The 14,431-nt window shown below is 36.7% G+C and overlaps 1 protein-coding gene and 1 long non-coding RNA gene across 2 annotated transcripts; one reads left to right on the plus strand and one right to left on the minus strand.

The window, feature by feature from the left end:
- Positions 1-1,636: 1,636 nt before the first annotated feature.
- Positions 1,637-2,221, plus strand: LOC140853793 (uncharacterized). The gene is made up of 2 exons (XR_012136898.1): positions 1,637-1,863; positions 2,065-2,221. It is a non-coding gene; the product is annotated as an uncharacterized lncRNA (long non-coding RNA).
- A 1,315-nt stretch (positions 2,222-3,536) lies between these two features.
- LOC105057811 (cell division control protein 6 homolog) lies at positions 3,537-11,674 on the minus strand. The gene is made up of 16 exons (XM_029268312.2): positions 11,317-11,674; positions 10,705-10,925; positions 9,698-9,772; positions 9,505-9,614; positions 9,221-9,327; positions 9,036-9,095; positions 8,695-8,768; positions 8,496-8,546; positions 8,080-8,129; positions 6,835-6,898; positions 5,959-6,048; positions 5,226-5,291; positions 4,891-4,986; positions 4,713-4,802; positions 4,439-4,624; positions 3,537-4,038 (listed from the first exon to the last, which is right to left on the minus strand). The coding sequence occupies exons 1-15, from the start codon at positions 11,564-11,566 to the stop codon at positions 4,592-4,594; spliced, it is 1,437 nt and encodes a 478-aa protein (XP_029124145.1). The 5' UTR covers positions 11,567-11,674; the 3' UTR covers positions 3,537-4,038; positions 4,439-4,591.
- Between the last annotated feature and the right edge of the window lie 2,757 nt (positions 11,675-14,431).

A 14,431-nucleotide genomic window follows, 5' to 3' on the forward strand; every position in this document is an offset into this window, starting at 1 on the left:
TAGATATTGAGATATATATACTTAAAAAGTGAGAGACAATACAAGATCTTAATGTAAAGCATCGATTTGACTATAGAGGATTGGATTCTCAAATCAAAACAATATATTTGGGGATTTAGCAAAAATCTAAAGCTTGCTTATGTATTGGAAGGGACTAAAAAAAGATTTTAGTCTAAAAGACAAGATTTTATCATATTTTAACTTCATTTCAACATTTTGAATCTTTCATTTTGCTGACATTGTAGAGGGTTACTTAATGTCATTAGTGATTTTTGTTGATAATTATTTTTACTGATAGTATCACGTCTCCGGCCCGAGATCGCGAGCAGGAGGTCGCGGCAACCGCCGCATACTTACGAAGAACTCTCTCCATAAACATGCAAGGCATCTCATCACGATATCAATGCATCACAGCGGAATAAATTCAAATAATTATTATTCAACTTTAATTCAAGTAATTAAATCAAATATCTTACGTCCAATAAAATTTTACTAAAAATAAAACAATAGATCTAAGTTTAATGAAGTTGATAATGCTAAATCTCGCATCTAAAAGCTCTGTCCCAATATTTCTTCCCACGCTCGAAATTAATTATCTGAATCTAAAAAATAGAAAAAAAGGTAATGAGCTAGACAGCCCAGTAAGTAATAATTATCTCAACTAGATATTTCAGATATTATATAATTTTCAAGAACAATGCTGCAAATAAACATAAAAGTATATTTCATGCTAATTTTATACAAATCCAATCTTTTCAAATATTCACATATAATATAATCATAAATCCGATTCGATTCAAAACACCCGTAACTCAACAGCCTCGACTATGACCAACGTTTAACCCCCATTGGCGGGATTCACTGAATACCAGCGCACAACCCCCACTGGCAGGATCCACAAACACCAGCGCACAACCCCCACTGGCAGGATCCACTAAATACCAGCGCACAACCCCCACTGGCAGGGTCCACTGAGTACCAACGTATAATCCCCATTGGCAGGGCCCACTAAAACATAGTTAGGCTGAGAGCATAAATCCGATCTGTATCAAAATACTTTTGTATCATAATATATCATAATTTTTCACTGAATATGTGCATAATCGATGTACCATAATATTTCAAAAGCACTTTTCTTTCAAAACATAATTTCATAAATCATGCATAATTTCAGAGAATAATTATTTATTTTCAGAATAAATATGAAATATCTCGAGAAGATAATTCATTACTTACCTTACTTAAAATCAGACTCTTCCCTAAACTCGATCAAAATCATCAAAATAAAACCTTTCACTACGCTAATCTTAGAAGGATAACTTTGGAGAGAGAAATCCATCAAGAGAGAGAAACAATCTAGAGAGAGAAAGTCCAATTCTAGAGAGAGAAAGTAAAGGTTCAGACTGAAAGAAGAGAGAGAAACTCTCTCTCATTTTTATTTTATTATTTATTTATTTATTTATTTATTTATTTATTTTGGGCTGGATTTAAGGTCCAATGGGCCGGATATTACAGATAGCATATGTGATAAGTGAATGGTTTGCCCCAGGCAGAGAAAGTTAACGAGTACTTGAAGATAGGTTATTTATTTCCACCAAATCATTAAATTCTTACTCTGTTTATGTTGCAAGTGTCGATTGCTTGCTTCTTTCTTTCTTTCTTTCTTTGATGAATTAAGTGTTGATTGATTATAATATTGTTTCGTTTATACAGGATCCTAGCAAGTTTGCTGCTGCTGCCCCTGCTGTTCTGCTGAGACTGCACCCGCAGCCAAGGAAGAAGAGAAAAACGTCGAGCCTGCTGAGGAATCTGATGAGGACATGGTCCTTGGTTTGTTTGATTAGGGCCGTTAGGATATTGAAGGTAGTGAACACTGGGATTTCCATGTGTTCTCTAATTCAACCACATCCCCCCCCGGCCCCCCTTTTTTTTTGCTTTCTTTATTCCAGTGCTGCAAACTTTGAATGAGATAACCGACATCTTTTTTTTTTTCTGTTGTCTTTTTTAGTTTGTGTAAATATGATTTCGCAGCATGTTTAATTGTTGTTTTCTGTTGGCTTGAAGCACATTCGAGCATGTTGTGGGTTCTTGGGTCCAAAATCCGATTCCCAATTGTCAGGACCATGGATGTGATATCGTTACTAGGGAGTCTGTGGCGTCACACTGAAGGCTTTGGATGTACTTTCGTGCGATTTATATCTTAGCCATGCTATTCACATCTTGCATTGGCCAAATAAAATCTGGAGACGGGTGTTTTACCCGCGCGCGTACACATATGTACGTATATATTTTGCTAAGATGGTCGATTCATATAATCCTAATACAAATATAATCCAAAAAATTAAAAATATATATATATATTTTAGAAAGACATCAACAATAAAGAGATATCATTCCAAACTCTACCAGAGCAACAAACAAAGCCACTCAGAGCCACTTAGTTTGCCACACTATTTGCCTCATGATAGATATGCCGAATCTCGTAAGAGAGATATTTGATTGTAGTTAGAGAGTTACTTGCCTCCATTTCTTATAATCTTCGTTACCTGCTAAATGCTTTGCTTCACTAAAGTATGTGTCCATGCTTGTGTAGCGACCCGATGGGTATTTATTACTTGAGAGCCTCCTCCTCCAGCATACCTTAAAGTCAACTTTGATAGCAGCATCAGAAACAAACATGATAAGACAGGCCTTGTGATCCATGGACCTGACTCTAAGCTGATAGCAGCTGGGAGGAACCATCTATTCGAGCCCACAGTATTTTGAAGCGGAGCTTCCTACAACCTGGGTAGAAATTGTGCATGCCTGATGGATCTTGGGAGTAGACCACCTAAACATTGAGAATGACTCAGCTATGATCGTGAACTGATTACAGAGCTGCATGCAGGGAGGTGCCACTCAATCTTTATTATAGGATGTCGATTTTGTTGGTGGAATGTAATGTTTTGATAATTAGGTATGTCTTCTGAGAGGCAAATATTATAACTGACTAGATAACAGCTTATGTTACGATGATGTCCTTTGGAGGGAGGTGGTCTTTGGGTTATTTTATTTTCTGATTCTCTTGATTGTATTCACACTAAAATAGCATGAATAAACCGTCTTACCAAATATATATATATAGTCCATACACAAATTTTGCAAGATCATTGACCTTTCTAGGAGTTGTGACACCAGCAGAAGGGCTAATTCTGCTTTGTGAAATACAATGACCAGATCGTTTGTTCATTATAGTATCTCGTATTCCTCCATTTATGTTTATGAAGTCATGGATATGAAACCCCAATATTATACAGTGCTTAATTGGCCCAGGCCCAACACATGAAACTTTTGTACCTGCAGTCCAAATTATTTTGATGAAAGAACACTGCCACAGCCAACTCCAAGAGGTTAACGTGATGGTCAACTAGTTTGTTCTCTTTTGTTATCGTTTTTATCATTTAAAAATAAAAAATAGAAATAACCCTGTTGCATTCAAGGTAATACATGGTGTTGATGCTTATTATGCAATGGTAATCCATGACAATTACACAGCACAAATATATCAGCTATCTTTCTGTTCATTTTTTCATAACACCTCACAGGAGTTTTGGGGCCGATATCCAGTTAATTTTCATGCAGCGGTCCAAAAAATCAAGATCCAGTTCTGCCGACTCAACTCAAACTGGAGCAAAGCTAAAAGCAAACTCTTCATGGAAAGTATTTTGGTCCTGTAATACTAGTTAACAATTTAGTAAAAAAATGCATGTTCCATTAAGCACTTGTGATTATGCTTAAATCATGCAAGCATTGCAATTGAATTATTGTAAATCAGTTGAACCAAAAATCACAAATTTATTTTTGGTTTGTTGGAGGCATCTGTTGGTTGTTGCCTAAATGATAGCCAAATAATCATGATACAGCAAGAGTAATGGAACTTCCTTCGAGTCCTCTTGACCTCTGTGCACTTCAGCATCTCCAAGAATCCATCATGAGTTTATGTCACTTACATGTGAGATAAGTAATCCAGGGTGAAGATATTGAGAAGATACAATCTATCTGTTTCAAATGACAGAATCTCAGACAGCAGAAAATAGTAAACATCGCAGGAAAGAAATTCAAATTATAAAAAGGATGCTCGCTCTAGTAAACTTCAATAAACAAATACTGAACTACTCGTGATAATGTTATAATTTGGAATTATCAGTCAGCAGACATGGTAATCATCTCAGAAAAGATATGTGATAACATTGTGGTTTTGATTTCAGGCACAACTTACGATTTTGAATGGTTAAGAAACCCCAGTGCAGGTAGTCTCACTTGTTATTGTATAGGGTAATGGTTCATATTTAGATCTTTTGAAGAAATATAAGGAATAATCAAATTAATTTGACTGTGCAGGTGTACAAATGCACGTTAGATCCTTAACAAGAGTATTGTAAATCAGACAAAAGCTTACCGTTCATCCAGAGTGCTTTGACAGAATCTTGGTGATGAAAAGCCATGTGCAGGTAGTATTTGAAGAGCAAGTACTCCAGATCTTGAGTTTTTTTTTTCTTTTTTTTTCTTTTTTTAAAAAAAGAATCCAGATTCAACTTATCTAAGATCATCACTACTCCAGGCAAGTTTGAAAAAATCGAATTCCCTGTATCAATTGAAAGCTAATCAAGAATTAGTTAAGAGATCAGCATATGTGAAACTGTTTCATTGGTAAGAGGCATTCATATCTGGACCTTGAAAGCAAATATGATGTCTGAACTATCAATTTGTAATGTCACTCTCTTCAATTTATCTTCCCTAGATTGCCCAAGCTTGAGAAGCCCCTGGACATTTGAACCTGGACTGTTATGTATTATCAAAAACATACCAGGGCAAGAAAAAATTAAGTGAATTTCGGGTGTGTATTTCAACCTGATCACTCAGCACTTTGCACAAGTTTGTAAATTCCAGTGTTCCAACTGCAGGGATTTGACTGGATTTGCAGGTTTCCAAATATGATTTATTCAGCTGTTACCGAACAGCAGTTTGGAAAATGATCAGAACGAGCAAAAGAGGTTGTGATAGTTGCACAACCAATATATAAACCACTATGATATGTAAAGCCAAGGTTGTGTCTACATGGAGAAACATTTGAAGAATAAATGGATAGTTATATAACACACACACACACACACAGAGAGAGACAGAGTTCTGTTTGGAGGGAGGGGGGGGGCGGGCGTGGGGGTGTCACGGGAACTCAAAGTTACCTCTCCAAGAGTTGTAGCATTCTTCTTGCACTGGCGAAATAGCTTCACTAGGGAGCATAATATTACCTGGAGGTGCCAAAAAGATTAGAAGCATATAGCTGCTGCCTGTGCCCAAAGTTGGTATCTCTATAAATCTAAAAGCATGTTCTAGTAAATTCCAAACAACCATGAGTTAGAAAATGATTCCATTAACAATATGTACAAACTGAAAGAAGGCCAAAAATAATCAGCTCCTAAGAAGAAACAAGCATATGCACTACAGTATGAGTAAAATGACCTGTATAAATGATTGTTACAACTCTTATAGAAGAAATAAGCAGGAAACTGAAATTGCACATGATTGTAGATTAGTCTTGAAAGTCAGTCAGATGGCATCATAACACAACTCCTGAATGCTAATTAGACTCTTTATAGGGTGTTGTTACTCCCCACTGTTAACTGAATCTTACAAGACATGATGACCTTAATGTGATAGCAGCATAATGTCCTTCATGCCACATGTATTTCTCCTTATCATCCTAACATGCCTCCATTAGATATGCAACTATGCCATAGTAGTCTAGGTTACGTGCTTTGTTTCACTAATTTTAACAAATCAAAGAATGGGATGATTTAACAGATAACACGTACAGCCACGATACTTGCATAACTCTTATTGGTTATCTTGGTAAACTAAATATGTCATTATATTGTGTTATAGATCTCCATGTTCAATCATGTCCCCCATTCTTACCTGTTGATGTTGTGGAAGAGCTTGTATGGTGTCTACTACTGCTGACTTGAATGCCTTGGATAAAGCAATATCCATATGATCAAACATCACCTGCAAAACAATTTTAATTAATTTCTTGTCATTAAGAAAAGTGATCGTGATCCAACTTTAAGGAACAACCATCATTCTCAGAGAGCAAACTTATTTGTGTTTCATTGAATATAATTTATTCTAAAATTTCATATTAATGATAAATTGGATCATAGAATACATGATATATTGACGCCAGCACTTTTGGCATCTTGAAATAGATGGGGAATATAAATACATTCCAAGACAATCATGAGGCGAGGAAGTTGCTAATGGATGACATATGTGCTGATTTTTAAGCAATTGGCAAGTCTTTTAATCGAGTACTGATAACTTAACAAATAGGCATCAATTTGGGTAAATAATAAGCAACTAAGCATTACAGTGTAGCTTAATATCTAGACTCTCTAATCAGTATTCTATATCAAACAAGGAAGCATGCATAATTCGAATCAATCAAAAATTGTTGAGAACAATAGAACAGCAAATAATATCAGAAAAGTAATGCATATTTTTGTATTTTTCAAAATCAACTCCCCGTTATCCAGTGTTCCCTTTAAAAACGAATGACAGGAATGATTAAAATTCATTTTCTCAGATAACTATAATGGGATACTCAATGATATGGTCATCCAGATCAAAGAAAATGCAGACTGTGTGAACGTACAAGTAATTGAATGTAAAATCAAATGACCCAATTGCTCAAAAAAAAAAGTTCAAATGACTATGGAAAGGTTGTTAGTAAATGAGTTTTGTTGTATGCAAGTTTTGGATAGGCATACAATACCAACAAACAATCCAACTTACAATGTCAGTATCTTGGTTTCTAGTAGCATCTCGCAGCTGTGCTTCAAGCACCTCAACTGCACTCCTGGAATGAAGTGAAAAAATAAAGCAGTTAAATGGTAAGTGCAATTCCATCTATGAGATGCAGGATTCAAGCAGTATTGTGATGCCAATTAAATAAGCAATAACTGTGCAGGTACAATATATGTTTATTAAAAAGAAACCATAAGTAATATCTATAGAGATGACAAGAAAAATAATGCCATTATTAAATGGTTCTGTAAATGTTAAAACTACAAGTCATTTCTTTGTCTTAATCTATTTCCTGATAGTAACAATCACTGCATATTGCTGATCAAGTAGTTGCTTGATAATATAAAAGTTCAATAGATTTCCATCATGTTTAACATGACTGAAGATACAAAATATGCACCAAGACATAACTACATTGGTGAATACACGGGTTTACCCCTATCATGCACCATAAAGGCCAAGCATTCGATTGCAATGTAAGAAGCCAAACAAAGAAAGGACTGTGGACAGAAGGAAGAATGAAGCAAAAACCTGTCATCTGAGATTAATATGTCGATGGAGATGAAAGGACTGGGTGCAAAAATAGTCACCAAAACATGTGATGATGGTAAGGATCCAAGTGAGATCAGATAACACAAGGACGAAAGAGACATTAATGAACTGCTGTTGCAAGAATGGAGTCACAGAAGAGGTGATGAAAGATCCGAACCACAATGGGACAACCAATCTCCTGACACAACAAGAAGGGCCCAGACCACTGAAAAGAGATTGAAACTACTATGTTGTAAAATATCATTCATGCTATCCCCAGCTTGAAGGGGAGGAGGCAATTTGAAGGATGCAAGTGGACTTCAAATATGAACATCCTGCTGGGAATTTAACCAAATCATGCTCCAATCCATCTGATCACATTCTTAATAGCATACAAAACAAGTCAACAGCTTCAGCTAACAAACTTTGAAGCCAATGATATGGTCATGTAGAGGATGAAGTCCAGTGAAGAATACAGGTTGACAAAGAGATGAGTAAAGTAGTATGATAAGACCCCCAGTTGTCACAGAGGGTTGGAAAGATGATATCATTCTATGATATTGTGTAATTGAGGAGCAAACATGGATTCATGTTTAATGTTCCAGATGTATTTGACAGATTTGGTGAAGCTTTGACATTAAATACAAGAAGTTAAAATTAACATAAAATAACATCTCTATATGCATTAGGATCAAAAGTTACCTGCAAACACCAAGTGCTCTTCTCATATCTCCAGAAGCCGCTGCAACTTTCTGCTATGATTAATCATAAACACCATTAGGACATATCTACTAATTCATATCTCAAGCCTAAATAAAGGCCATGGTAGCAATTGTTTATGTCACACCCCAAATCTGGGACACCATTGAAGAAAAAGTTTACTCTCCTAGATGGATCTTTTATTTATGAATTTGATGCCTCCAAAGGAATATGTAACCCCTTAAAGTTTTTATGAGCAAGATCCAGCTTTTGACTGAAAAAAGTTTCTGATATTCACTTGCATGGGTTTAAGAACCCGGTGCTGTACTTTGCAAGAGTTTTTTTTTTTCCCTGTTATGATAATGGACCATCAAAATTTTTCCTGCATTAGATAGAAACATAAATGAACTTGAACTTACTCGAGCACAAAATTCCAGTGCTAAAGGTTGGAAGACATCGAATTGAAGAACCTACAAATCAAAAAGCAGTCATTTAACGAAAATTTCCACTATAACAAAGGTGACTTAGAATACAAGATCACAAAACAAATGGCTTCGGCCTCCAGATATTCGGGAGAAAAATCTAATGCATGAAAATATAGACAAAAATGGGAATCACCATAAGCCTCTGGTGAAGGATTTTCAGTATCTGGTCTTTAGAGTAAGCACGGAAAGTTATAACCAAAGGTTTGCCTAGCAACAGAACAACAAAAATGCCAAGAAAGAAGTTAGTTTCTTCTCCAGAGTGCAATTTGAGGAAAATTGTAACTTCAAAAGAAAATGATGCAATATACATCAATTAAATAGAGTCAAGTGAGATATCTTCATGGGTACATCCAAGACATGGACAATCTATAGAACAAGGTCATTCTGTCATCTGTATACCATATTAGATGCCCCACAATATTCCTTGATCCTAAATAAAAAACTAGAATGATGAAGAGGAACAGACACACTCACAATTCAGTGATTCAAGTTTTGGAAGAAATCGGTCTGCTAAGTCGATGGCATTTGCTATTCCTGCACATATAAGTCAAACTCAAAACAACATGAATCTTGGTTTTAATAGAGCATGACAGCACTATATGGAACTACAGCAAATGCCACCCCCTATTTAGCATTAATATTCCTCGGAAAAGCCATACCTATTAGAATGCATCTGGAAAATGGGAAAGTTGTCAGCATGAAAAGATTATGAAGCACGGCACAGTCTTTAGTTATCAAGTAATCCATCTCATCAACAATGATCAACCTGTCACATAAAATATTTCCAATCTCAACATTGCATGATTTGGTAAAAGGACCACAAATACTTTGAAAATTCCGAACAATATCTATCAACTATGAGCTGTGTTTTCTACCAAAGGTGGTGCTATAATTGCATGTCAAAAACAACGCACATACAAAGAGTAAAAGAAATGTTTCTCACATCATCTTTCCTGAAGATGGCGGCTTTTTTTGAGAAAATAAATTTTGGAGATCCTGCAGAGGCGAAAAACCATTGCTTGTCTTCTTACGAGAATTAAATTTCTCAAGTATCTGCAATAAATAAATGGAGAATTTTATGACAAATGAAACATTATGTGTATATCCAAAGTATATTCAGTGTGTTACCAGGATACCTTGCCAAAAATTTCAGATGTGTTAGGGAGAGAAGTGCAATTTATGGCTAATGTATCTAGTGACTGAAATCCAACCTGGCAAACAGGACAAAATTCATGTCAATGAAAGTAAACTGATAAATATCTATGCAGAAAAAAGAAATACAATCACAATTCCAAAATTACTAAAACAAGTTTTTAGCTAATTTTGAAACTTGATAGTTTGCCAGGAGGCTTTCACAATTAACAGTATCGACTTTGAGCCCTCATAGAGAAATGAGAGTATTGCAGTACAGGGCATAAATTCGTAGATATAGTATTTACATACCCAATGCAATCTAGATATGTTATTAATAGCTAGAACAAGCTTAAGATTGATACCATATCCTTAATTCATTACATCCTTTTCAAGTGATGTCTCCCATTAAGAGCCACACTTCATCCTCATTTCATCTTATTCTTTATGCAATGTTGAACTCCCATTGAATATTCTGATTCAATAATTTTAAATGCCCTACCTATTGTTTCTAATGAAATGGTAACCCTGTGATGTTACCTAAAGCATGTCGACCAGTTTTGAATGCTTTCCTGTCATGAGTTTAATCTCTCATTTTGCCCATCTACATTTTTTTATTTTTTTTATTTTTTTTTAAATGCAAAATGATGGGCAGGGAGCCCATCAATTCTACATCATATGATGATACATGTGATCCATGATATATAGCCTATGATAGTATGACTCCTAGAATCTTTTGAGAGTCTGTATTAGCAATGTTCATTTGGCTCGTAGTTTTGAACACTTTAAACCCTCTTTAAAAACACTTCTCTTCATGGCCTTGCTTAAAAAGTTAAAAAACACAATTTCTGGAGACCTGCATTCCTGTATACAAGTATAACATATGCAACGGGATCTGAATGTCTTCAGATGTGAGATTTCCATAATTAGAAATAGAATAAAATTACTCATTGCTTGTATCAGAAACTAACCCACGATCTAACATACAAATTGAAAGAGAAGGCCGATGTACCTCTTTTGACCACACAGCTAGAAGGTCTTTCACTTTATCAACGGACAACGATTTTCCAGTTCCAGGGGAACCGCATACATACAAACTACCAGCTTTCTCTTGTTCGATGCACGCCTTGCAGAACTCAAGAATCCTTTTCTGCTCATCCTCGCGACATGCCACATTGGTAGGGACTGTAGCTACATGCAGCGCTTCCTTAACTGCTTGCATCTGCGCAGGATCTACAGATGATGGATTCAGGCCTATCAGTTGGCCGGTGATAACACGGGAAAGTTAAATTACAAAACAAATAATAGAAAGAGGAATCAGGAAGTAGTGAAATAACGAGTATGGCTGCTGTTTATCAGAAAAGTTGAGGCGAGTTACTGTGAATACCATACTCGCGATCACAAAAGCAGATCAAGAGGTAAAAAATTGTGATTAAGATCAGTCAAGCAATGAAATGGAATAGAAGAATAAGATCAAACAATCAGTCCTGAGAGTTCTCGCTCAGGGAAGAAAAGTGCCTGAGCATAAGCAACAATATTAGATGGAGATCAATCACTCAGGGGAAAAAAGATACGGGAAGAAAATGAACAAAATGAAGACTCCAAAAAGGATCAGAGCACTTGCCTCTTGGATTCCACTTGGATCTCTGAGAAAATTGATCAGACAATCTTTTCCTTGGAGATTTAGGAGAACATAAGAGCTTGCAACCACGAGGAGGTCTCCATTTCGCCGGAGAACGAGTCTCGATCGGGCTTTGGTCCGGGAATTGGGATCTCGATCGCTTCCTATTCTCCGTCGTCTCTACAACGGCCTCCGAATCGGGAGATCTATTGAGGCATGCGGGGCCACAGTTGGCGCTTCTGGTCTTGGCCATTGCAACGTTGGACTAAACGCGGATCTTCGCGTTGGAAAGCGGCGGTTGCAGACGGGAAAGAGGGGAAGAGGAGCAGCCTATTTTGCGCGGGAAGTGGAAGGATGCGGTGCATTCCCGCCATTAACAATCCTGTGGGACGATCGGTGAATAGCGAATGGGTCGGACGACCCACGAAGAGACGTCATAGCCGCTCGAGCCCAGATAGTCTCAGATGGGTTTGGGCCGGAGGATTGGATTGGATCTCAAAGTTAAACCCGCCCATTTAATAACCTGAAGTCAGATTTACATGACCCGAGCCCAATGTTTATATAACATAATACAATTATTATATAATATAAAATATTTTTTTACTTATCTTTATTATCATCGAAAAAATTATTGCATACACTACGTGCATAGCCACATTAGTGCATGCCACCAATCGCCATCACTGAGATGAGCACGAGATGAAGAGAACCCATGCTAGCATATCTCGATGATTGGTGGCATGCAGCGGTATGATTGTACACACAATAATTTCTCTTTCTCATCTTATTGCCTTCATCGATATCCATCTCTCTCCCTCTATTTGCCCATGCTTATTGGGTGAAGGCAAGCTCGATCTGGTGGCCACAGGTTCTGATTGCCTCCCACTTATCATGCAGTGATGCTTTCCTCCTTGCCCTCCTCTCCATTCGCTCCCTTCTCACCTATGAACTCATGTTGTTAAGGTTTGCCATATCACCCTTTATCGAATATATTGATACCGTACCGATATGATGTACCGTATCATACCAAATCGTATATGAATACTATAATAAGATGGTATTGATACAAAATCTAGTATTGAGATAGTAAACCTTGCTTGTGGCATTTTATCTTTGCCATTACTGATTTCAAGAGCTTTGATGTCAACAGCCTCAATAACTCCCACCACCTCCCCTCCTCTCCCCCCACATCCCTCTCCTCTTCCTTCTCTTTCCTCTCACCACTTTGAGACTTCAACCCCCAAACTCTCCTCTCATCCCATGTAGGGGTGCAATTGAGCCTGGTTGAGATGAGCTATTGGAAGCTCAAGCCTGACTCAATTCAAAATATTAGGGCTTGAAAGTTGCTTGAGATTGATCAAGTTTTAATATTTCAGACTCAAGCTTGACTTAATAAAAAATAGATAAAATTCGAGATCGACTAAACTCGATTGGAATATCAACCAAGCCATATTCGAGCTCGAAATCTAGTCTTGATGTGCTAATAATATATATATATAATAAATAAAAATAATATTATTAAAAATATTTATATATTCGAATAGACTCGTGGGCATTTTAGCCGAGCATCCTACTATTTGAGCTCGACTCAAAAAAATAATTTGAGCTACTTGAGCTCAACAATAACCGAGCCAAGTCGAGCTTAGACTCTAGTCAAGCTCAAGTAGCTTGTGCACCCCTAATCCCATAATTTCTGAAGGTCCAAGCTGCCCCTCCATCTAAGGCAAATCTTACTTTATTGACTCTCATCCCCAACAACTAAGGCTGCAAATAGGCCGAGTTGACCCATGACTCAACCCATTTAGAATGAATCTAACCCGTTTTAAAGGTCCTATAGGGCTAGGTTGGGTTTTAAAATTAGATCCATTCCATTTTTCAAAGCGAGTCTAGATTTAGTGAATTATGACCCGATTCGACTCATTTGATTTCTAGATCAATTTTGGATCTTATACTCTATGATCCAACCTGATCCAAACCTAATAGACCATGAGGACTTGAACCCTATTTGAGATTCTAAGTTGTGATTTAAGACTTGTATGAGTAATATCTTTAATATAAAGATAGATTTAAAATTACTTTTATATCTTAATCTATTTTGAGAGAGATATTATTTATTATCTATTTTGTATAGTTAATAGCAGTTGGCTAAGTTTTCATGATTGGCACTTACCCCCAAAAGTTTTTTTCAATTAGACCCCAAGAATTACATTTTTGTTGCAATGTGGCTTAGCTATCCATCTCCATCAAGATCTCTGAACACATGGCAATCATGTGATTTAACTTGAGAGAGAAAATATCAAATATACCCATGTTGGTTGGATTACAATACTGTAATGTATTTTGATGAGAACGAAAAGAGATCACATGGTGATCATGTGACCCCTTTCGTTCCTCTTCCTTTGTTCAAAAATAGGACCTTCAAGAAATCTAGTTCCAGTCTATTTAAGAGAGAGGAGGAGAAAGCGAAGGGAGAAGAGCACTGAGCGAGTGAAAGGAGAAGCGAGGAGTAGAGAGCGGAGGGAGAAGAGAGGAGTAGAGAGCGGAGGGAGAAGAGAGGAGCAGAGAAATTTTTATAGTTTTAAATATGAACTCGGAGTTTTTTTTATAGTTTTAAATATGAACTCGACCTAAAACTCCTTATAAAGCTTCAGCCAAAGCTCGTGTTAGCTCCTTCCCTTTTCTACAATTGTGCTTATGAAAGAAAAATCACCTTTTTTTCTTGTAGGATCTTCCAGATCTAATGAGATCTGGAGCGGAATATTTAAAAAAAAATTATCTTACTTTATTTCAGATCTAAGGTCTATTAGATCTGATTCTTATTATCTGATATTTAATCTAAAATTAAATCTAAAACTTGAAGATTAGAGAAATACCTCTAGGATAACTAGATTATCCTGTAAATGATCGCAGCAATGCTCGAGATTCAAAAATAGCCACGCAGTCGACTGGCCTCTACCGGTATCCACTCGAGCAGGATCTAAATCGTCTTCTCCTTGCAAATCTCTGCTCCAAAAATTAGATCTGGATCTGATCTGGAAGATCTTCAAAAGATCTTCTGAAGCTGGAGCAGCAGCTTCTCGACAAATCCCTGCAACCTTCTGATCAGGGAGCCACCACG

The sequence above is a fragment of the Elaeis guineensis genome, chromosome 14 (assembly GCF_000442705.2).
Source record: "Elaeis guineensis isolate ETL-2024a chromosome 14, EG11, whole genome shotgun sequence".
NCBI classification, from domain to species: domain Eukaryota; kingdom Viridiplantae; phylum Streptophyta; class Magnoliopsida; order Arecales; family Arecaceae; genus Elaeis; species Elaeis guineensis.

Coding starts and splice junctions, on each gene's coding strand:
- LOC105057811 (XM_029268312.2), bottom strand. CDS start 11,566: ATGGCCAAGACCAGAAGCGCCAACTGTGGCCCCGCATGCCTCAATAGA. Junction 9,328..9,504: donor CCATCTTCAGGAAAGATGAT/GTGAGAAACATT, acceptor TTTATGTGACAG/GTTGATCATTGTTGATGAGA. Junction 8,130..8,495: donor CACTGGAATTTTGTGCTCGA/GTAAGTTCAAGT, acceptor TAATCATAGCAG/AAAGTTGCAGCGGCTTCTGG.